Below are 25,948 nucleotides of genomic sequence, written 5' to 3'. Positions count from 1 at the left end.
AGTCTATGTTGAAGTGATGCACAGTGGCTTATTCAGTCTCCTCTTTTGAAATATGATGTGGTCACTGCTGTGCTGTAAAACTTGACACTTCTCAGCAAAGGTATAAAGTTAATCAGATAACAGCTAGTAAGATACAAAAATAACACACCCAAAAGTTAAGTGCTGAACTTGAATTAACCAGAAAATAAGCATTTTAGGCATCCAAAAGAAGGGTTGTTTTTTTTTTTAATTTTTCTTGATTAGAAATATTAAGCCTATGTTACTGTCATCAATTCTAGATGCTTAAATAAGATGGCCAAATCAGTAGTCCAGCTATCCCAGATTTTGATATAGTCAGTGGAATAAAGATAAGTAACTTAGGAGACCAATTTAGACTTAATGTGGGAAGATGCACTGGAAGAATTTCCACATTTATTATGAAGTGAATCTACCACCCCAACTCCAATTTGGACTTCTGAGTTTCTTAAGTTTGGTGACCAGAAGTTAAACGTAAGAAATGAACGAGTGAATTAATAAATTAAATTAATTAGCATTGTTAGAAAAAGTAGCAGATGTTATTTGTACTATTTCATTTGATATAGCTGTAAAGTGGAAGTTTCTAAAAGTACAGGAAAAATGAAAATCAGAACTTGAAAAAAAACATAGAATTTAGGTATTTGTGAAAGTCCAGTTTGGCACATTGAGGTGAAGGGTCATATAAGCCAGATTTTGACTGCAAGCCACCAGTTAAAGTAAGTAGTGATGCCATCCAAGACAATTATTACTTCAACTTCAGTGTTGCAAGTTGCATACAATATTTTTATGTGGTATGTGTCTGTATGAATTGATTTACCTATTTTTACTTCAAATGTTTTAGAGCTTTTTTGGTGGGGGGGGGGGAGGTTAAGTCAATAACGCTCACTTCTGTTTTGTTATATTTGAATGGGAAGTTACAATTTCAGATATGACATTGCTGTGGTTTCGGAATGGCACTCCCCAGCCCAGAGTCCCCCCCACTCCACCGAGAGAGACGAGAGGCAGGGATTCTGGGTTGAGATAAGAACATTTTACTGGAAACAGCAGTGAGACAAGAAAATTAACAGGAGCAGCAGCAATATTAATAACAAAAGTGTACAAAAAAAAGGTGCAGAGCTCCACCTGACCACAGCCACACCATCCAAACTGGTCTCTCCAGTCAGAACCAGCATTACCCACTGCTCCGTTCGTCATGCTTGCTCTTTATATGACACTTACTGAAAGGTAGCAATTGCTAAATAGGATATTAAAAATATCCAGCCAGTAAAGAAACATATTAGATGTTTCACACATTTTAATCAAATGCTACAAGTATTTAATATAAAAAGCAGCAATAATTTAATGGCTGTTCTCATAAAAAATATATTAGCTCTTAATAGAAGCATCACCATTCCTTCATAAATTCACAGTTCACTTTGCCACACAGCTACTGGGTATTTTAAAGAACTATATTATCCTAGCAGTAATTTCCTTCAGGGAGCACCAGAGTTAAAATAAATCAACTTCCCTAAACTAACTTTGGAACCCTAACAAGCAGAAATGGGTCACAGTCATCTCAAATAACTTTGTCCACTCTTATTTTGCCTTTAGGAACCAGATACACATCAACAGGTCTGGAGACATTGCCAAAGAAGATAAACTGGGAGGAATCAGCATGGAAACCTAATTAATATGCCATATTATGAATTGTACATCTGCACATTTGTGTTTTCCATCTGGTTTCCAGGTAGAAAAGTACAGTTCTCCAGGCAGGCCAAAATCATAGGGTTTCACAGGAGGAAAAAAAAAAAAGAGCCCTCCTAATGCTCCCATTTTAATATAGAAATGAGCTCCTCATGTACATATACTCCCAGCTGCATTATTAATAGGGAACACCCTCCAAGTCTCCTTTGTGTTTCAAGAGAGTAGGATGACAAGAGAATTTGTGGATGTATAGAAGAAATAGTTCTAGCACAAACCAATGCACTCCTTACTTCCAGGATCATTCCAATTGTTAATTTGAACAATCCTGTGTACTAGTTACTAAAAGGGGAGGTAAGCAGTTGGCTTCAGGACATTTGTAGGTTTTGCCACAACTGGTGGTGGGCAAGCCCTTCGTCACTCTAATGGCAGTTTGCATTTTTGTTAGATGAAGCCTTGGCTTCCTTTCTTACAGGGATTTCAGAGCAGCTCCACCATTTCCCTTTCCTAGTCCCATTTGACATGGAGCTCACAAATGGAAGAAGTCCCCCTCTGGGGCTTCAGGCCCATTCTCTGGTGAACCTTGTCACGACCATTATGTTCTTTATGTCTTTCCTGACCGGCTACCTTGCCTCTGCCATCCTGTTTTGTATCTACAAAACCCAGGTAGAATTCCACAATGTCCTTGGTGGCAAGCTTGCGGGTACAGTACGTAGCTATTGCCAGTATGCACATGTAGGCCTTGCTCAGATGCTTGTCCAATTCAATACTGAGAACCTCCAGAGATGACGATTCCTCAACCTTTTTGGACAACCTGTTCCAATATCTTCCTACTCTGAAATTAATTTTTTGAAGTATTTTTTTCAGAATTTGGACTGTTGTAACTTGGGATTTTTACCTTTTTTCCTACTGTTGGAAAGAGCCTGACTCTACTTTCTCCACATTCCGCCATTAGATAGTTGAATACCATAGAAACATCTACCTCTCTTTAACTTTCTATACTAAAGACTTTGCAGAACCATTTCTCTGGGCCTCACTTCCTACATTGTGTCCATCCAGACATCTTGGTAGCTTTCTGCTGAAGCAGCTCCAGTAGGTCAATGTCTTTCTTGTGCTAGGAAGTCCAAACTTGCACTCAGTACCCTCCAGGTACTTTTCAGCATTCTTCCTCCAAGATCAGAGCTCATATTTTCAGAGTCTAAGCACATTATATGTGCTTCACATGCAGGGATAATGTGAAATGGGATTTTTAAGAAGGTAAATGCTCCATAAAAACCACCACTCGGTCAGTTTACTCTCTACAAGTGCACAACAATTTTAAAGGCAGAAAAGATCAGAACTGAAAATTAATATTTAGATCATGATTGCAGCAATGATTATCATTAGAGAGAACAGTGATGGATGCCTAGGAAATGGGTGAATCAAGTCTGATTTTTATGCCCTTGCTGTCCCTCATAATAACATGAAACCTATTTCCTCCAATATATTTTCACCACTTTCTTGAAGCAAGTTGAAAATAGAAAATCAAATGGATATTCAGGTATTTATAAAAATCATCTCAAACAAACATACAAATGGAAAAAGTCCTCAAAACACTCATTAAATAGTTTATGTTTTTACAACACAAACATAATAGCTTTTCAAACAATTTCTTTTCTCCTTAAATTATATTTAAGATAAAGATCAACATCAAAAGTCACTTTCGTGAATCAGCTTCCTGAAAAATGATAGCTCATTTGCATGCTAATTCAACAAATGCTGTGCTAATGTTTTCAACATTTTTATTTTTCTACATCTCACAGTGGCAGATTCAACACTGTGAAGCATCCATAAGCATTATGGAAAAGGGTAGATAAAGCTTCTTATCATTGAAAGGGTTGGGATGGAGACACATGTTCAAAGAAACTGAATCAAAATCTAGAACACATGAAGCTGACTGACAAATACACAATAAGGTCTGGTGCTGCAACCTTTTTATCTAGTTCTCAGATTTAGTGGCCAAACATTTGCAGTGGCTTTTTCTCTAAATTATATAACTGTATTTCCCACATTTACACTTCAACAGAGAAAAATGCTTTTCTCCTGTAAGTGATGAATTCTTTTAAGATAGAGAAAGATGGAAACCTCCTTTCTCTGTCTGAGAAGAGCTAATATTGACAGGAGAGTAGGGCAGCAGCATAGCAGAGCTTGTTCTTGGACCAATTTCCATAGCCCCTGGGAATGTACTGTAAAGAACTTCAGTAAACAATTATGCTTGCACAAACAGATTCAAGTTGCTATAAATCACTTCACTTCTTGTTCTTAAACAAAACTATTTAACTTACCCACTGCATGTTTTTGACAGGCTGTGGCAGGAGGAGAGAGGGAGAGACAGCTGTATTGCAGCTTCACTGTCTTGAAAGCTTAAGAGTTTCTAATGCTTTTGTGCCAGAATCTCTGCATACTTTAGACCACAACTCAATAGATTTTTTTTTCCCCAGAAGTTTTGTAGTAAACATGACATATAAGTAGATGAAAAGATAGAAGAGCTGGAATTCAGTATGGGAGTGGATCTTGAGATATCCATGACACACTCTTACACAGGTTGAGGCAGGGCAATAAACTGAAGAGGACTAAAAGTTTTGCTATGGCCCAAGATATATCAATGTACCTGAAGGGACGGTGTCAAGAGGATGGATCCAGGCTCTTCCCAATGGTGTCAAGCAATAGGACAAGAGGCAACAGGCAGAAACTGGAAATTCTGGCTGAGTATAAGAACTTCTTTACTGTGTAGGTGAAGCCAGATTGCCCAGAGAGGGTCTGAAGTCTCCCTCATTGGAGATACATCTGACACAATCCTGTGCCATGTGCTCTAGGATGACCCTGCTTGAGCAGGGAAGTTGGACCAGATGACCCACTGCGGTCCCTGCCAGCCTGATCCATCCTGTGATTCTGTGATAGGTATCAAAATCCCATTACCACTGGATTTATAAGTTTAATACCATCAGGTTGTTTAATACAAACCTAGACATTAAGGAGCACAAGTCACACTGAAAGTCAACAAAACATATACTTTTGTGCTATGCCTTACATTTTAATATGTTTTACTATCATTTCTCCATAACAGAATCGCCCTCAAGAAATCCTCCTTCTCGTAAAGATAAATGAACTTTTAAAAAATTCATAACCCTTGAACTCAACAAAATCAATTTTGCCTGTCAACATTAATTCAAGAATGGGGAGATATTAAACCTGAATGTAATAAAATATTGGTAGCATCTAAATATGAAATTGTAATTTGTCCTGTTTCTTAATTCCTCTCTTCTTATAGCACTTTTCTTTTTCCCATCTCTCCATTTTTTCCATGTGCTCAGAAAGATAATTACTTCATCTCTTATGCCACTACAGTGGCTTGAAACATCTAAATAATTTTTAGCTGTAGCATAAAGAAATTAATTCATTTTCCAGAACTGGAAAAATAAGGAACAGAACAGATACAAATTCAACACCTAAAAGAGGATGAAACAGAGCTGGGGATGTGCTTATAATACTGCTGAGGATACTGCTACTCCTTTACTTAGACAATGTGGAGATTTACGACTGGCATTGTCTTAACCCAGTTTGTGTCAAATACACTGAAATCTTTGTTAATTTGCCATAAATTTAGTTAGAAAGTACCTTTGTGTGTCAGCATTTACAATTCAATTTCAGGTGTCACAGGACTTTGCTGTCAGGCAAATGGAAGTAATGGTGAATAATAACATTAATAGGGAGCAAAGCAAGGTTTGTACAGGAGAGGGTGTTTATAATTTTATATGCTATATATTACTGGAAAAAAACCCCAAACAAATCTATAGATACATACACTTTTTCTAAAATCTGAAAGAGATGCCAAAATTATCAGGAAAATACTTACATTTTAAACTATACATTAAAACTATTTTTTGGGGTTTTACACCTCAAGTTTCAGCATTTTTAATTTTTGCTCTCTGAAGAAAAACATTTCAGCTCCTTCTTTCAGAAGGAAATATTTCAGCTCCTTCTTTCTGCTCCCGAAAGTAGAAGAAAAGCTTCTTGACAGGAAAATAGGTTTTGGGGCAAAAATTATATTCTACAGCAATCTTACACTAAAAGGACAGTGGGAACCAGTCCACTTGACTTACTTCCTCATACCCGATTTGCAAATCAAGTACCTCCTTAATCTCCATGTATTCTTTTGCAGCATGCAGTAAAAAGCCTTAAATAGTGTAAGGTATTATGATTAAGTAATGCATAGATTTGATCCTTCATTCCTTACAAATGTAGGCAATTTCTTATTTGCACAAGTATGGATGACTTTGCAGGTACTGCTTCCTTGACTAATGATTATTGCTTTGAGCACAATGTCTGTACACCATTACTAGATCCCTAATCATGGAATGCTACTATTCAGCTATAAATTACTATTATGACTTAAATTACACACATACTAGTTAGAGTGCAGTGCAGTTTTCCTTAAAATTTGTACGGTAGATTTCTACAAAAAAAGGAATGCAGTGCAAATAATATTTTATTTTAAACCTTAGAAGTGTGAAAGTAGGTCAAGTTCCGTGCCAAAAAAATACGTTGAAAAGTGTTTTAATTATATGCTGTAATGCTGCAGAAGACTGTATTCACTTCATAAGTCAACAGCAAAACTGTTGGGTACATTAAATAGTGGTTCAAGTGATTGCTGTAACATTCAACACTTATTCTCCATTCATCCAAACTTCCTCCGTGGCAAAACAGTTGGATGAGATTGTGAACATCTTTTAAATCAAATGTCATCCATCGATAGTAAAACTATGAAGACTATTTTGATGCTATGCTGTGTATAAGAAAAAAAAGTTTGTTACAATTTAAAAAGAAAAAAATTCTCAGATCAGCATCAACCTGAACATTACAATATGGTATGGATGTCAGTATGCTGAAGATAAAAAAGGAAATATTACAACAGTAGGAAAAAAAACCTCTGTCTTCCCATACAAAGTTAGAATCTCTTTGGCTACAAAGAACAAAGTTATAGAGTACCAAGGCACAGTTTAGGCTATTGAAAGATCAGGGGATTGAAAGAAATTATTTGATTTTTGACAAATTGTTTATCTGAAGAGGCTATTTGTATAAGAAGGGGGTGGGAATGCGAAAACTAATGAAATGAATATTCAGATAAGATCAACTTCCTTATTTGATTACAAAGGAATTTTAAATTAAAATACTTTCAAAGTTTGTCTGATAATGTGTTATTGAAAGATGGTGTTCTGGTTTGATTTCTGGTTGATTTTTGCATCATTTTATATCCTTTGGAGTTGTAATGATCAGGTATAATTTAGTAGAAATATGACAAAAAGAACAAAATTCCATGATGTTCAGCAATTACGAGAAGTGGGGAGTAAGAAGGAGGTTGGCTTACTATGCTACTGTTTTTAATTAAAATTTTCTGATCAAGAAAATAGTACAGTTGTACTCAATAGGCTTCTAATTATCTATGCTTGTTTACTAAATGATCTGTTGAATGCAAAGTAGGGGTTTGATTAATTTTCTGACTTATTTCTTGTACAAAAACTGATCTGAAGCATAATGTGCCTGTTCTTATTTGAAAGAAAAGCTTTCTTTCATATGTTTGCTCTAAAAAATAAGTATTCAGATGAAAATTAACTTCTAACTGCCTGGGGGAAAATGTTGTTTGTTGTACAAATTGCCATAAAGTCACTCCCAAAGAGAACTTCTAACACAATTTAAAAAAAACAACACCCAAACCTATGACCATGACATGCAAGGACTCAAAGATGACTTGAGGATTTAACAGCCCACACATGCAGTAAAAAATAGCCAAGATACAAACATGGGTATTTATTTGGTTACACCTTCATTTCTTCATGAAGCAAAAACCCAGATAGTCATGGTATAAACCCCCAACCCTCTCAGTTCAGTCTCAGTCTGGGGTTAAAACCCCCCTATGAATGTTAAATAGATGAGAATAGGCAATTTTATTTACTGTGCGTCAGTAAAACCATACCTGAGAAGGCATTTTTAAGTTAGGCAATCAAAATTACTTCTATTTCTGGCTAATTTAACTCTGGTTTATTAGGACATCCTCAGGAAAGACCGTATGAAATGGTTGCTAGCCAAAAGGAGGTGGCTGAAGTTAGCTGACCTGCTTTCCCAAACCCCTGGTTCCCTTACAGTTAACAATCCCCGACTTAGTATCAGTCAATGCATGCATATCCAGTCCCTGATCAAATGAGTCAATCTTAAGGGTTCTGATCAGTTGTAGTATCACCTCTGACCTTTATGAAGGGAGATGAAAATTCCTCCTGTGTGTTCGCAACTTCCTTCTCAATCAGTGTCAGCTGGCCAACTCCCTGCCAAAATTCTCACTGAAACATTTCATCCATCTTATAATCACCTCTGGAAAAGTTCCTAGGTCTGCCCTAAAGCTCTCAACAATCAGCTTAAAAATTCCCTATTCTTTGCAACAAGGTCTTTAGGGCATCAACCTTTGCACTTGCACAGAACAAATCTTTGCACTTCTAATAAAAGTCAGCTGCCCCACTGCAGCTAGGATCCAAGCAGGAACCTCAACAAGAAATGGGCAGCCTCTTGTGATGGTAATGAAGAATATTATGCCTGATGATTCAAACTGCAACTCTCATGACCTGTTCCCTTGCTCCTGGAAATTGAATTAACAATGAAATTAGTAAAGTCTCCCAGTGGATTTGGATGTGCTGTTGAGAAGTGGAAGGTTCATGTCTATTTCTGTGTGCAAATGAATGTCAGCAATCAATTACGTAGATCTCTTAAGTCTTTACTGATCTTAGGAGCAGTCACATAATCCAGCAACAATTTGAGTTATTCATATTGTGAACCTGGCTCCCTATGAATCATTGTGTTCCCTTTAAAGTAAAAGGGGCCCTAACAAATTTTATCCTATTTTTCAACTGAATTCTGGACTCTCTTTTCACCACTCAGGGGACATTTCAAGTGGACATTCCAAGTGGACTTGAACTTTATTACTGCATATACACCAACCCAGAGCTGCCTCCTCAACATTGCACAGCACTGAAGCTATGGGGCAGTAAACTGCCATGTTGTGCTGATACATCTCCTTGCCAAAATAGTCTCCAATGTTTTGTTTTTTAAAACTTACTGAAATTTTGGAAATGTAAGGGATTTTCAGAAATTATACCTAACAAAGATGGTCATAGCAAGTTAGTCATTCAGTGTATGAAACATAAAACTTGGCACAAAGTACAGTAATATTTGACATATGGATGTACAATCTATTTCTGATGTAGCAGTATGTCTGATGGTATTATGATCAGATTATTAATATTATTAGAGATGCCTCTGCCCAAATTAAGGTGCAAATGAGACCATATGCCAAAGGCAATAGTATGGATTTTTATTTAGCAGTAAATGTGAGGGAGAGAGAGACAAGGGGGCTGAGGGAGAGAAAGTGACTGTATCCACAAGTGGTGGGGGGAATGAACCCACAGAATTCAAAATCTGTTGGGTTTATAGTCACTCAGGTTCAGGTGGGAATGACCAGGTACTTCCCCTCAGGCAGGGAGTTTCACACTGGATGATGTAATGTTGTGGATCTCAGGACATTTTATGAGTCTTTGACATCTTCTGAGGTGCTGCAGTTGTCTCTCAGTGTAGTTGAATCAGTCATGACCCATCAACCAAGATGAATACCTTCATCCTACGTCTCAATGTCCCCATTCAAAGGGAGTATTCATACCTTAGTGATTATGTGAGGAAGGACACTGGCATGATAAGAAGGACTTATTCCACCTCGAAGGATTTACCTCTTATCAGCCTCTTCCCTTATCTGGAAAACAGACTTCCAGCGTGACCAAAATGGGGCTAAACCATCCCTTGAACCTGTTACAAGTTTCAACACTTTCAAGAAAGCTGGTCCTCCAGAGATTCTGTCAAGGGTAACATTAATTTAAATTACAAAGATATTGACAGGCAATCCATTGCAAAATATGAGTAGTTCGGACTTCAGTGATGAAATGTCTTTAACTGAACATGCATTAATAACTATTAAAAATAATGTTAGATGCATATTACTCTGCTAATTTTATGGACTAGAAGTGCAGATGCTTTAATGAACACTAAAGGGTAATTAATTTATAGTTTGTCTGGAGAAAGATATTGACTAGGATTTCAAATTATCAAAATGCATGTGATACTTCGCTCTCAAAGACTCGGAGACATTCTGATACAAGATTATCATACTCCAAACTATCCATTCTTTACAGATTGAATTTCTAATCAATTAATTTAATTGGATATTATTCTATTTTTTTAAGCTCCAAAATTTTTGTACAATCATCTGATGTCAGCTGAAAAGTCACACTTAACAGTCAAAAAAACCCCCCAAAAAATAACTGACAGTTCTACCTTCTATGTGCCATTCAAATCACTTACATTTCACGGCTTAATTTGATGCCATTTTTAATGAACAGATTTTGTGTATTCTAAAATTCAATGCTCAGTACCAATTAGATAAATTAATATCTGTATCTCTGATTTGAACAGAATGTAACCTTTGGAACTCTAAATCCTTAAAAATTAATTTGTGGAGGACTCACGCTCTCTAGAAAAAACTTGGTAACTAAAAAAAAAAAGGAATAATTGTTTAGGAGGATTACGCCTAAGTCAATAAAAAATAACCTTGAGTAAGGTTGCCGAAGTTTGCTTATTATTGTGTTCCTAGAAGTCAATGTCTGTTATTTTCATGTTATCTTTTTTCCCCATTCTCAGTAAGTCTATGAGAGTACGGTCCCTTATTATTTCAACCATTAAATTATTCAAGTCACAGAAATTACACTAGCTGAGGAGTTGTTATTCCCAGAAAATCATGCTTTAGGTATGAAGTCCATTTAGCAGCCTGGTTGATTACATGTATTAAATTCAATTGAAACAAATCCAGAACAATACAAAGCTTGTATTTAAAAAGCAATTCTGCAGCTGAATCAAGTTCCTTCTTTGAAAATATTTGTGGTGCCTTTCTGCCAGTCAGATTCCATAAATGCTGTTTAGAAATCTAAGGGATATTTTACTGTATAGAATGTGGCTGGATTATTTTAACATGGTTTATGAAAATATTACTGTAGCTAAAAAGAGATTAGAGATCCATCTCTGAAAAATTTTGCTCTCATCTGTTGTGTTATAAACACTGTTTTATGCACACCACTACTCTTATTATTAAAGACATAGATAACCAACAGTCAGATTTACATTTGAGGCTAATTCTTACGAATGGTTTGAATATTTATTCTATTTATATCTACAAAAAAAGTAGTCAAAACAGGCAAGGTGCAACAAAGACTGCAGGGAACTAGGGAACTAAAACAACTCCACGCTGTCTTCTCCCACAGCCTCTGGACAGTTTCCGAGGAGCTGAACATTTTACGGAAGGAAGTCCTGATTCTTGCCCTCACAGTCTTCACATCTCTTCCATCATAAAACATCCCTCAAGATGTATTCACATTTTTCAGCTCTTGATGGATCCACCTCAGACATTAGTATGGACTTGCCTGCCAGAATATACAGAAAGATGCCTGGTTTTTCGCTTTTGCTCCTCTGCCAAAATCAAAGGATAAGAATCTCCTGGAATACCACAGAAGTATTTTCATTTGAATTAGTTGAAATGTCTGCCTGGGGCAGAAGAAAGACGGAAGGCAAGAAGAGAAAAACTTTTTAGGCATTAAACACCAGTGCTGAAAAATAACTATATTCCTCATTAAAACTGACACCAGAACAATTTTCCTTTGATATATATAAAGTTTGTGTGTTATTAGAAGCATTTACATCTTTATATTCTGAATTACTATGAGATCCTTCATAGCTTTATGTTCATTTCTTTCTGTAATTAGAGTTATCAAAGCAAAGCATGGAATACACTGATTTATAAGTACAAACAACAGGTTATACTTGCAAATAATATTTTTCTTCTTGGAAAGCAGAGGACTGTCTTAAATGTATGTATAACAATACAATGTCAATCATACCACTGAAATTGCACCAAAAAGTCTCTGAGAAATTCTCTGCACTGTGCTTATCTTTATGGCACTGTGTAAAGTTTGCCAACAAATTCTTTTCACTCCAACAACCAGATTTGAAATATTTGTTGGGGTTTCTCAAAATTATGATACAATTTTATTTATAGTTCAGTTGAAAATTCAGTTTAATTTTTTTGTTGTTGTTTACATTTATCTCCTTTTATTCAGTTACTCATGCACTTTTCATATAGCTGCTTACTTGAAAACATGCCATCTTACAACATTTTGGGGGATGCATTCCTACAACAACATGATACAGGGTATATGATACAGAGAATCTTGAGCAACCACAAATGACAATGCACGTACACCCTCATCAGTAAAAAAAAAAGGCCAAATATATCATGATATAGAGTTTGAGGAATATGTGCAGGGACATGACTGATCTAGAAAGACTGACCTTACTCCACTGAATTTTGAACCTGAGTCATGTCTGAAATTTCAGCACTTACTTCTGTATCAAGATCTTTCTAGTTTGGTTCCATCTTCCTTTTTTTAGACTTGGTCAGAAGAACTAAAGGGAACTTTTAGGTCATAACTTTGAGAACAGAATTCTCACTCATTAGACTGTTTCTTGATGTGCCTGGTTTTGTGATAGGCCCACAATCTGAGTGTCCCTGTTTCAGAATGTCAGAATTTATTTCCCTGATCCTCACTGTCTGCAACTGTATTTTTCAGGATTCAACATCTGTATAACTAAGAAAAGCACTTCCTAGTGAAATATTTAGGTAATATTTTCTATTCAAAAGTCTGTCTTCACCTAGTGTAGGGTTACATCTTGATTCACTAGACAGGGTTACTTACAATGAGACACATAGTATAGTGAATACTCTACTGTATTTCTAAGTTAATAACCAAGATCTATTCTTTCCAAGGTTCTAGCAGAAAATCTTCCTCTCTAGGCAATTTCAAGCACAATGATTCCAGTCTTTCACTTGACTTTTCACAACATTCTTCCAGACAAACAAAATACTGACTCTTCTAAGAGGGAAATATGGTCATAATAAAAACTAAAGGCCTTTACCATCTACTGCTTATGTTCCTGAGGAAAATAGTTAGAAGTAGCAAATTAATTCTCTTTCTGCAAAATAATTTGTCCCATCAGGTCAATAAAACCTATGTAAATGATCAACATAAGTATGTAAAACCAGTCCATTATGCCTTTACTTCAGAACAATTCCTTGATACTATAGTACATTTTGCTTTGTGAAATGATCATCACTGCCTTGCACTTTTAAGAAAAGAAACTTTTTCACTCTTTACAAAAATTCCTCAAGATATACACACATGGCATCACAACACGATAAAAACTCCACAGTTTGAGTTACCACATTTCAGATTTAATATAAAACCAAAAGCACCTTCCTTTCCCAGCGAGGAAAAGTAAAATCAGCTCCTATCTCTGAACACTCTTCACACTGGACATAATGGTTTTGCTGACATTTCATGAAAGGTAAATCTTCAGCACCAGAAGAGGAATGATTTTCAAGTTCAGAATACAAATATTGTCTATGTCAGCAAGAATTCTGAACTAACTGTTCTCTCTATATATAGGAAACTATGTCAATAGAGACTGGGAGGGGCATTTCTATGAGACTGGACTTAATGATGTAGCAAGTTGTTAAATTAAAAATTCAGAGAACCCCTAAAATCCAAATGAATTTTCTCTTCTGATTTGAAGCAATAGTTAGGACCAGGTCAGAACTGGTCAGGAAAGATTATATTACTTCCTTCTGCCTGAAACCCACAACCATCTTCCTCTAGGCTCTCTAAGGCCATGTTATCTGCTGCTGTATAGCCTTCCTAGAGGGAAGATTTAGATTTGATATAAGGAACTCTACTAGCAAGGCAAGATAATCTCCAGCAGTCCCTTACAAACTCAACCATTCTGTGATTCTGTAAATCAGAATCTAACAAATACGTTAAAATTATAAGCAAAAGGATATAAGCTTTAATTTGTCTCTGCACAGAAAACATAAGAATCATTATTAAAAAAAAAAATCCCAAAACCACAGGTTTGAGTGTTGGGTTTTGTGTTTTGGGGGTTTCTTTAAGAAGTGAGAGAGGAGTTGGGGAGCAAAAGGAGCCATACCAGAAGACCGCTACATACAGGTGGTGAATTTGCCAATCATGTAGAAAAGACAAAAACATACAGTGTTAGGAAAATAAACAAGACTGCATAGTTAGATCTCAGAGTGGCAACAAAACCATTTACATTCTAATAAAAGCTGAGGAAGATGTTTAAAAGATGTTAACAAGGCTAGACAGTTTAAACCAGCAGGGTAAGCTGTAAATGAGGTGGTCTCTGATCGCTGATCATTGCTGATTTCCAATAACCCTTGAAACACCAAGGAAATTCCAAAAGACTGAAAGAAACTGTGGAGTGCAAATACTGAAAACAATGAAATGCACATTTACAAGCCACTCCAACTAACATTGCTGCTAGGCAAAATAATAGAACCTGATTAATAAAAATTTAAATGCTGTAAATGCAATTATTGAAAATCAACATCACTTTTAAAAAAATCGATCTTGTCAAAGTATCCTGATCTTCTGACAGCTTTTTTTTTTTCTGAGAATACAAAACTGGATCACAAGAAATCTGCAGATATACGCATTTCTGTCTATTTCTGCATATATTGAAATAATATGCATTTTGAATTCTGAAGGCACTTGACTGGCAGTCTATGCTATCTTAACCAAGGTTCAAAATTATTATAAATGTGACACTTTAAATATCTCAAAATGTAATCATAACAAAGAAAATTAGTGGTTTCTAGTGAGAACAAATGGAAGTCTGATTTTCAGTCCTTTGTTTAACATCTTTGGTGTTTGAACTCCAGAAAAATGCATAGTCTACGAAGCTGAAGATGACTAGAAGCTTACATGTCAAAAGCTTGGGATGACTAAGTCGGCTGGTAAAAGAAAACATTAGGCATTTCAATGTGACCATGTTTGAAACCATGAACTTAGGGTAAAGAACACAGCTCCAGGCCAGGACATTCAGTGCCAGGAGGAAATGTGTCAAAACCCTGACAGGTATGTGACTCAGGAAAGGAAGACAAAAAGGACTGTTCCCCTCTGGTAAATGAGACAGGTTATCTGATGGCAACTGACATGGAGAAGTCTGATGAACTCAGCAACATTTTTTCCTCAAGTTTTCCCTGCCAACTCAATTTCCCACATATGTCAAGCCCCTGAATATCAAGGCAGGGACTGGGGAATGAAGTCTTACCCATTGTAGGAGCAGACCAGATTCAAGACCACCTGAGGAATCTGAACATAGACAAGTCTGTGGAACCTGACAAGATGCATTCTAGGGCCCTGAGGGAACTGGCTGCTCTCTATCACTTCTGAAAAGTCATGACAGTCAAGCAAAATCCCCAGTGCCTACAAAAGGAGAAACATTGCACCCATTTATAAAATGTGTAAAAATGGATACCCCTAGAACTGCCAGCCAATCAGCCTCACCTCTGTGCCTAGGAAGTTCATGAAACAGTTTCTCCTAGAAGATATGCCAAAGAACATGAATGACAAGGAGATATATTAGAGAAAGCAAACATGGTTTCATGAAGGGCAAATAATACCTGACAAGTCTAGTGGTCTTCTACAAAGGAGTGACTGTACTGGTGGATGAGGGAAGAGCTACTGATGTAACCAACCTGGTCAATGACACAGTTCTACACAGCACCCTTGTCCATAAATTGGAGAAATAAGGGTTTGATGCATGAATTGTTAGATGAATAATAATTGACGAGACAGCCATGCCCAAAGAATGGATCAAAGTCCAAATGGAGATCCAAATGGAGATGAGTGTTGTCCCTCACAGGTATTGGGACAAATACAGTAAAATGTCTTTATTAATGACCTAGACAGTGGGGTTGAGTGCACCCTTAGCAAGTTTACAGAACGCAACCAAGCTGAGTGGTGCTGTTGATTTGACTGAGAGGAGGGACAACATCCAGAGAGATGTGGACAGGCTTGAGGAGTGGTCCCATGTGAACCTCATGAAGTTAAAAAAATCCAAGTGTATGGTCCAGCACCTGGGTTGGGGCAATCCCCAGTAGCAATACAGACTGCGGGATGAACGAATTGAGAGCAAAGGAGTTGGTGATACTGGCAGACAAAAACTTATGTAAGAGCCAGCAATGTGCACTTGCAGCCCAGGAAGCCACTAGGATCCTGGCCTGCATAAAAAGCAGCATGGCAAGCAGGTCATGGGACATCACACTGCCCCTCTACTTTGCTCTCCTTAAACCCCATATGAGTCCAGCTCTGGAGCCCTCAGCAGAAGAATGACATTGACACGTTGGAGTGGGTCGACCTGAGGGCCATGGAAATGGTCAGAGGGCTTCTCCCTTTCAAAAAGAAAAGCTGAGAGGGTTGGGGTGGCTTATCTTGGGAAAAAGAAGGCTCCAGGCAGACCTTATAGCAGCCTTTCCATACTTAAAGGGGGCCTATAAGAAAGAGAAATAATGACTTTTTACCAGGGCATGTACCGATAGTATGAGAGGAACACTTTTAAATTAAAGAGGGTAGATTTAGATTACACAAAAAGAAGGAATTCTGGAATAGACTGCCCAGAGAAGCTGCAAATGTCCCATCCCTGGAAGTGTTAAGGGTCAAGCTGGATAGGACATTGAGGAATCTGGTTTGGTGAAAGGTGTCCCAGCCTGTGGTGGTGGGGTTGAACTAGATGATCTTTAAAGGTCCCTTCCAGCCCAAACTATTCCCTGGTTCATTGATTCTATGATGTATAAAGGAGAAAAAAGTAGTAATACAATCTACCATATCACCGTAGCTGGTTTGGATCCTTTTTGGCCTTACAAGCTATGAATATGTAGATTTGGGACCATAATTCACTCACAGATTCATCTGACGCAATTTTTTTCCATATGTATAAAACATATACACTGTACTGACCTAACGTCTAAAATGGCATTTTATTAATAATTATAAACAGAGTAAATAAAAACATTCCTTATAATGACATTCTAATAATTGTGTTTTGAAAAAATGAATCCTAATCATTCATAATATCTGATTATCTAATTTAACAGGCCAGGATTATGGCACAGCAATTAAGCAGTGAAGGAATTTCAATTGAGTTATTACCTGTGTACCTAGCTTTCACAAATGGATGAATTAATCAGGAATCAATGAAGACAATCTCCCTTAGTTTCAGGCTCAGCAAATTACTCAATACAGTGATGAATCAATGAGAATCCAGCAGAAGTCAGTGGAGTCAGTTTATTGCTGGAGGAAAGGGTAGGGAGAGGGCAGAGAGTAGGGAGTAAGATGATTAATAAAATCAGAAAGGAGGCATGTGAGAAATGGCAAATAAATTAGGAGCAGAAGCAAATGGGCGTGTGATCTGGTGGTGTATATTTTTTGGAAGAAGGTTGGAACTGTAATACCTCCTCTTATCTAGAGGGAATTCTGCTATCATTTCTAACAGCTTGGCTGTACCAGGGAAGAAGGAGGTAGGACATTCATCATACAACTGACAGTATGCTCACTAGAATAATTTTTTGGATGTAAAACCAAAGGAAAGAACATTAGAGAGTACAGCTTGCTGCAGCTTGGGAGCAAGCAGCCAGCAGAGCCTGGCCTGAACAGGATATGCTTCTGACTCTGTTTCTCACAGAAGCTCCCTCTTTTCCTAATGCAGTGCAAATGCTGTGGACTGGGCAGGCTACTCCCTGTGACTCCATTCCTCAGCAGAAGAAAAAATAGGTTCCTGTTATTGTGTGGGAGACAACCTTCAGTACATCCTTGTCCCTTTTTTTCCCATAGCCCAGAAAAATAGGGTGCCACTAGTTTTAATCTTTGATTATGTTCTTAAAATAATTTATTTTTCTGTTTTTTTTTCTTTTTTCCTGATTTTTTTTTTTTTTAGGATATTTGAATTTTTATCTGTATCCAGGGAAAAAAATGTGCACAAGCCCTTCCTGTGCTTCACTGATGATCTGGGCAGAGTCTAAAGATATTAGGAAGGCATCTGTGTTTGAAACCTGGGTCAACAGGGTGTAAATTTAAGTTTTTTGTTTTCCTATCTGTTGGTTGCTATTCTAGGACATTTTTTTGTTGTTGTTGCTTTTCCCCAATCACAGTATTCCTTCTATTACCATAAACAGCACATCCCAATTTAATTGCATTTCAATCTGTGTTTCAAGAACTTTACACCAATGATACTTAAAACCAGTAGATAAGATATGAAAACCTAAAATATATTGAGGTTGCCTTTCCCACTGTGTTGTATCCCATTGCATTAGGCCCATATACTTTTAAACTTCCATTTGTTATGAGAGTAATTCTTCTTTTTCTTCTCTGGCAAACCTTCCATCACAGACTTTCTGCTGCCCCTTATGGAAATGGCCCCTCCCAGTCTCCCCAGCTCATCTGCTGATCTTCTGTATTACCCCACTATAAATTCATTGGGTTCACAATAAATACCAGTTTAAGTATGTAAGATGATTAAGCAATCAATAAGAGACTTTTTTTATCAATATTTAGGTGATTAAAAAAAACCCAGACAGTGGCACCCCTCTAGATTTGACACCAAAAAAAATGCTTAAATTCCTACATTGTAGAAAGAGAAAGTAGAAATGTAGCATGTGTATAACTGACTCCCCTGGGCAAATGTTACAAAAAACTAATGTTATAGCAGAGTTACAAAATCAAACAGAATGTTTATGTTATATTTAGACAGTCATTAAATTTCTACAAGAAAATATTACTTTCCCTTTAAACCGGGACTTAAATAGTCTAGAGACATATCATAAGTGTTCATTCTAAAACATCACATTTGTTTGTGGGACGGAAAATCCTTTGGCTAGAACAGTTCAAGTGCTTTCTTGCTTCTAGGAAGTATTTTTAGCTGCTTATTTTATTTACACATTGAAAGTTGTAACCCCACTTGAGCTTTTACCAATACAAATGCAGAACTGGCAACTAAGTTTCTAGCTATGCTGAATCGATTTTAGTCACTGATTTATTTAAAATGTATTTTTGGAGTGCATACACAGCTTAAAATAAAATATTTGGTAAATATTTCAAATGGTGATAAATATTAACATCAAATAATGAACTATAAGTGTAAATAAGTTTGCCAGTCCCTCAATGGACATAGCATGACCGCTTGCTTAAGTTAAATGTCTGAATGAACCATCTCTCCACCAGGAGCTTGTAAAGCCAAAAAATCTCTAGACTTTTTTAGGCAGAGGAAAGAGGTAAATGTGAATGTCAATATCCTTTTCTGCTCTGAATTATCTGCTGTGCAACCTTAAAGATCCAATCAGAAAAGGCTGGCTACTACTACAGTGAACGAATACTAAGACAATTTCTGAGATAGGAAAGGTCTCAGCTTTGTAAAGCTGTTCTAAAGTTGCAGAGCTATCAAAACCAAGTGCTCAAGTTCTTTGTAAATGTTAAGCATAAGACTTGGGAATTTTTTTATTATATCTATGATATCTCCAAATTTGGAACTGCAAGTGGCTCAAAAGAATTGATTACTGATTACTGCAATTTTCTACATCACCAAATTTAGAGATTTAACATGTTCTGCAATTAGCTGGTGGTCTCGCATTTTCCAATGCAATGCCAATAAAGTAGCTGAATAAATGAAGTGTGATACAGATAAAATCAATGTTAGTTCAAAGGCTGAAGTCTGAAGAACCTTTTAATCATTTCTAGTATCTCATACCAATGGACTGAATCATGAACTTCTCACTGACAAAAAACCATAACCACACTGTTCCTAAAATCTGTGGCACGACTTCCATTTCCTTCAGTGGGAGAAGGCTCAAGCTAATGGACTGCTTTCTTTATCTCACAGGTCTTCCCGATCCTTTAAAGAAGGATCTCATCTCTATGTAGATTTTGGAAATAATGCTATAATTTTAAATTAATTATTTAAAATTTTTAAGACTAACAAATTTTCAAAGTCACTCATCAGTTCATCTGATGAAGAAGACTCATGTTTCTTCTCTAACATTTCCTAATTGAAATGACTGAAACATTTCCAAGTCCATGTGCTTTTGTAAGACGAGCATGACAGCTCTTCAGGACATATTCATGGGCAGGGGAACCTCAAAATTTAACCAGTTATCTTATGTTTGACCTATTAGTCAGTTCACTCAGAGGGAGATCAGCTTCTGCAAATCTAGAAAAAAAAAATGCAGAAACTCCCCCATGGCTTGTACATAGTTTGTTTTTGTCCCAAACATTAGAAGTATTACAGTCTTAAAAACTCTTAAATATTGTGATAAATACTAAACAGTAAACATGAGATCTGATATATCTGAAGACATAGAGATCCAAGTTACAATTCCTAAAGAACTTCTATAGGAAAATCTACTGTCTGTCACAGATCCATTCTAATGTGAGTTACTCAAGAAGTGGTATAGTCTGAGTAACTGTAATGTGTTATGCATTATATATAAATAATTTTCTATCACAACTGCAGGAACTGAAATAGTCTCTCATGTGTTAAAAGTACCTGAGTAAAAAAAAAGAAAAAAAGACAGAAAATAAAAAAATATTTCTCATGTCCTTGCAAAAGAAACAGCCAATGTTCAGAAACAAGTTTTCAATTCATAGTCTTTAACTTCACCTTCAAACTTTCTTTCAGACTGGACTACTTACTGAGTTATGTCTTATTTCATATTATTGCACCAGAATTAAAAAAAAAAGAGACAAAGCAAAACTAAACACACAAGCAAAGCAAAAACAGCCCAAGCAGAAGGCAGTTTTTAAAACAGCAGTTCAATGGCATTTACAATTGATTCAATGCCCACTCACACGAAACTTTGAATCAGACTTGCTGTATCTAGATGAATGTTTGCAATCAGGTTTTGTGCAATGTTGCATACACAAAAGTTAAAGAATCTTTGAAACTTTGGATTTTCAGCACTGACACGGGCTCTAGCTGCTGTCACAAATTTTGAAATCACAGCAGACTGTTTGATACATTTCATTCATTCACAAGTAAGTTAACATATTGCTCAAGAAGAAGCCAATTTATTTAAAGAGTCATGACGAGTAACTCAATGCAATGTTGTTAAATAATAACAGTAACTCAGTGCAATGTTGTTAAAACTGTCACTTGTCTGTTGAACATTAATTTTATTATATAGTGATGAATAGCACCTTAAATAATAATACAATTATACAATGATGGATGTAAATTTTGTTCTAATTTATAGCTAAAGTGTTCTAAAAGAACAAAAGAGAAAGCATATGTTTAATGTTATGAAATTCCATGGTCTTAAAAGAAACTTAGGCCCTCAAAAGTTTAGTATATTTTTAAATGCTTTGACCCCAAGGATCAGAAAAATTATTAAATGTTAAATGTAAATGAAAATGGTTTGGTATACTGGAAACGAAATTCTGTGGGACCTCTGAGTTAACCTCAAGACAACGGGACCTAAACGAAGAAATCTTAATCAGTTATAACAGGAAAAAAAAAATTGAATTTATCGGATTTCCAAAAATACCATTATGTCTGAGACACTATCTGGAAAAGAACTATTCGTGAACCTAATAGGATATATGGCACGTCATACACCCAACATTCAAGCACCATGATCTGGAAGGTAATTCTACATAGTCCAGAACTCTTAAAAAGGACTTTCTTGTACAATGCCTCACTCTTTCAAAATGGACATTACTTATTTTCAATACTTTCCCCAGGAAAATCTGGGTGCCATGCAGTCAAAGCTAAAAGATGTGCATTTTTCTTTTACATATCTTAATGATTTACTATACATGCCCCGTATTTGATTTCAGCACTGCGTCTTGTAAAATGGGTTCAAACTTCAACTTGAGCAGTGGTATGGGACCTACTAAAAAGTATGACAAGTATCAGAACTAGAAGTTTTAATAGGTCTGTACTGATCAGGTTTGCATTGCATAAAAACAGACACAATCAGAAAAACCCAAAAAAAAGTAGCTGTGAAAGACAATTACTTTTAAAGTGAATTCCTTTCACAGAGAAGCAGATGATCCTATACTGAATACCTTTAACATTCTTATTAAGTAAAAAGGTTGCTGCTTTGTGTGTTTGGGTTTTTTATAGGAATACAAATGAAAGTTAGTCTACCCATATTCATATTCATATCATTCCATCTTAGCCATGTAAAAGACTGTAAAGACTAAATTTGTATTTTCCATGTTACTTTTTATCTTGTGATGACCTCTCCTGGCTGAGCTGTTCATTAGCCTTGATTCCAGAAGAGTGTTTTCGTCCCTCCACGCTTAGTAAAAAACATTTCAGGAATATTAAGAATTTATTGCCAGGGTTTGAAAACATGACCATGAATAGAATTGACAGTAAGATCTGAGCATTAGTGTATGTGATATTCTGTCACAGTGTACGTTTATTATACTAAAGGATGGGCTTTCAACACCCACTTCATCTCGAGATAAAACTGAATGAGATTAAAAGCTTTCAACACGATCTCTTCTGAATCAGTATTACTGAGTTTCCATTTTAATGACAGAGATAGATTTACTGGCTTTCCACAGTAAACAAACATTTGGGATGCAGTATATTTACATAAGCAATGTCCAATTCTCTTCTTTCTGAAAACTGTATCTTTTTCTATGCCAGCACAAGCAGACTGTAAGAAAATACTGAACAGCAAGCTCATATATAGGGATTTGTAATTCACTGTACACCATAAGTCTTGCATGCTTCCCAAAAAATACTGTGAAGAATAAATTTGATGTTGTTAATTACTTCAAAGTCAAAACATAAAGTAACATGGAGGAGAAAATGTAATAGTGGTTGGAAATAAGTTTTACATTAAAGTTGCATTTCACACAGGTTTTAATTCTTTTGGAAGTATTCCCAATATGATGTTCAAAATTGACAGAGGGAAGGAAAAAAAAAAAGAAAAAGAAAGAAAGATAAAAAACTAAGTACATCATCTTGTCAACAGAGAACAAAATTCTCCAATCCCATTCACAATCAGTTGCATACAAAGTTATAAACAACCCCAGAAAACAGAGCACAGTGACAAAATACAGCACAGTGACCAGTTTGTACAGCGAAGCATGAAAGAGAATAACCAGTGAAGTGGTGCACCAAAACACTGTGACACAGCACTCGAGTTCCCACTGTGGTACCACTTCCCAAGCACCCATAAGGCTTTACAAGAATTTTCAACAATGTGAATTTTCAGAATGTACTGCTATGTGAACAATCCTTTTGTAAAGTTGAGGCTGATGTGTACTTCCAGCTGTATTGTGTTTCCAGTAAACAAATCTAGCTCCATTTCACTTTCAGAAGTGAGTCAGAAATTAAATGCCACTCACTACATAAGGAGTATAATGTATAAGCTCTTGGAAGGTGAATTAATATAGAGAAATCTTTTAATAGATAGTTATCAAGATGGGAATGTATATGAGTAAATTTTAATTAAGATTATATACATAACCTTTATTCCTGGAATTTCTGGTTATAGTAACATTAAGACAACCACTAACTTCTCAACAAACTTCTTTCAAAAGTTAAAGATTTGTTTGTTGGGAAATCAGATAACCCACTGTAGGTCATTTTCATGTTAAACTACAGCCATTAGCTGCTGAGTGACAAAAACAAACAAAAAAGCTCTGAAACCCTGTTAGAGAAAAGCAGGGACTTTGTTTTCAAAGAACACATTTTTGACAACCTAAATCATGAATCCTCACCCCCACACATTCCTGTGAGAGCCTGAGAGATGACCATGAAGAAATAATATTGCTAAGAAAAATTATATAGCTGGTCAAAACTAAGAAGTAAACCTCAGGATCAATACTTCTTCTGATTCAAAGGTAGGAAAACAACTGAACATCCTATAGCCTCTGAGACCTAGATAACAATACAGACACTGCTCTGCATATTTGTTGACACACAAGCAAATACACAAGTGCAAGTAAATCCTGGAATAACACTGTTTTGGTTTTCAGTAGGTGATCAGATGATAACAGATAGAAACCCACTGAGAAAGCATAGAAGTGCTCCAATTCCCTAATCATTGCATTGTTCATTCCCGCCCCCAAGGAAACAAACAAATAAATAAATAAATAGAGGGATCCACATAGATCTCTATGCAGTATATACATTACATTCTATGACAATTCCCTGCTTGGTCAGTAGAATCAACCCCCATTCACATGTATACAATCCAGCACATCTATCTGTAACATTTCAGGACACTTCCTTCCTCTATAAACAGCCGATTAAGCCAGCAGTATGATGATGTTTCTATAAAAATGCACTGCCTCATTTCAGTATGCATTTCAAAGATACTTGGCAACTGGCAAATGTTTTACATGGTCTGAAGAGAAACAGCTAAACACTTAATTCTGACATCTACTTGCAAAATGTTTTGCTCAAAACTACAGCTCAATGCAATGTTAAAAATTTGATCTAATATCCACTGAAAACAATGAATATGCTGTCATTTTTATACTGATAGCAGAATCAGACTCTGTACAGGTGCTCTACACTCTTCCGGTCTGAAGTTCAGCTTTTCAGCAGATGCTTGATCATTTCTCTACTATTTCTGCCTCAGCTAGGAGGGCAATTGATGGTCTCCTCTAAAATACCTTTGCTCATTCTATTATGGGCAGCAAAACTTCACTCTCAAGAACAGCTGTCCTGGCTCAGTTCCCTCTCATCAACTCACAATCATTCTTTCCCCTTCAAATGAGACAGAATTTTCTCTTGCTGCTCCTTAGTAAAACACTAGTTATGGAAACTGGTCACATCTCCTCTTTTTCCCCACAAAACTGTAGAAGTGAAGTACTTCCAATTGCAAATTCCATCCCTTCTGAAAAAGGTGGGAAAATCCAAAACAAATCAAACCGACCAGCCAAACAAAAACTATCCCCAAACTTTGAACAGCTTCTGGTTCCTTTCCCCCTCTGACTCCATTGCAGAACCAAGATTACATCACAGAGCAGGTCTCTTTCAACTTTCCACACCAGCTACCACTGAAATCACCAAGGAAGATCTGATGAGGGGCACTGCAAACAGTATCAGACCTCAGTGCACACAGACACATACAAAGAAAAATCAAACACAATCAAACACAATATTCATCAGCAAAGAAATAATAAGCAACCTCACAGAGTTGTGAGACTTTCCCTCTGTCTTATTGCAGAGCTGAAATTGTGCATGTTTCTTAGAAAAGGGTACTTACGAGATGCAGGCAGAGCAGTCCTGGCTCTGCAGCTAATGCTGATGAAAATCCAGAGGAAGAGAGCTGCCCTGCAGCCAGCTCGGGTAACCACAACCATCCTTCACTTCCTGGCTCCCTGTACTCCCAAATGCCAGCCGCAGAAGACCTGCTTTTCTCCACTTTGGCCCCCTTCGCTCTCTCTCCTTCTCTTCTTCGGAGGAGGTGTTGAAGAGGTAAAGGGGGCAGGGCTTTACCTTGGGGTAGAAGCCAAACCCCCTCTTCGTCTGCTATCTTTGGGTTTGCAGCAGCAGGATAAGTCCCGGTACTTTTCTTTCCTTTATTTCTCTGTGTTTGTGCGTATGTGTTTCTGTGTCTCCTTCTCAGAGGAAGGGAGGAAAAAAAAAAGAAGAAGAAGAAAAACCACTAAGTATCAAATAACAGGGATTCTAGAGGAAAAAATAAATAATAAAAAAAAAATTAGGAAAAGCAATCCCCCAAGAGAGTGGGAGGAGGGAGGGAAAAGGGAGATGGAGATGAAGGGAAGGAAGAAAGCCGAAAAAAGCAGTTGGTGTTGCTAATGCTGCTGTTGATGCTACCACTGCAGCTGAGCCCTTCTTCCTGTACAGAGGAGCGCTGCTGAGAGGAGCTTGCAATAACCTCCCAGCTCAGATATATATACACAGTGTACACGCACACACAGCCGGGCAGCCAAACACACACACACAGAGGCAGGGAGAGGGGAGGGAGGGAGAGAGAGACACTCCCGCAGCACAGAAGCAGGCTCAGAGCCTCTCTCCTCATGTATTCATCATCTTCCAGCAGGAGGAAACGCTGCCCCCAGCAGCAGCAACCTTCCTCCTCCCCGAAAAAAAAAGATGGGAAAATCCTCTCCCCTGCGCTCCCCTCCCCTTCCCTTCGCTTCCTTCAGCTCCTCCTTCTTCCTCTGCGCCCCTCGGGCCTCCAGGACTCCGATCGTCCTCCCTTGCCTGGCTCAGATGCGGAGCCGGGGGA

The 25,948-nt window shown here is 37.0% G+C and overlaps 1 protein-coding gene across 1 annotated transcript in view; it reads right to left on the bottom strand.

Annotated features, from left to right (window-relative positions):
* Nucleotides 1-25,795, bottom strand: part of CNTNAP2 (contactin associated protein-like 2) — a 1,035,043-nt gene extending 1,009,248 nt beyond the window's left edge. Inside the window, exon 1 of the mRNA XM_008633839.2 lies at nt 24,959-25,795. Within this exon, the coding sequence (XP_008632061.1) occupies nt 24,959-25,055 (97 nt within the window). The 5' untranslated portion in view covers nt 25,056-25,795. The remainder of the gene's footprint in view (nt 1-24,958) is intronic.
* Nucleotides 25,796-25,948: the final 153 nt, after the last annotated feature.

Source organism: Corvus brachyrhynchos, unplaced genomic scaffold (assembly GCF_000691975.1).
Source record: "Corvus brachyrhynchos isolate BGI_N302 unplaced genomic scaffold, ASM69197v1 scaffold94, whole genome shotgun sequence".
Classification (NCBI taxonomy): domain Eukaryota; kingdom Metazoa; phylum Chordata; class Aves; order Passeriformes; family Corvidae; genus Corvus; species Corvus brachyrhynchos.
Note: the sequence above shows the minus strand (reverse complement) of the source record. Positions and strands in the feature narration are given on the sequence as shown.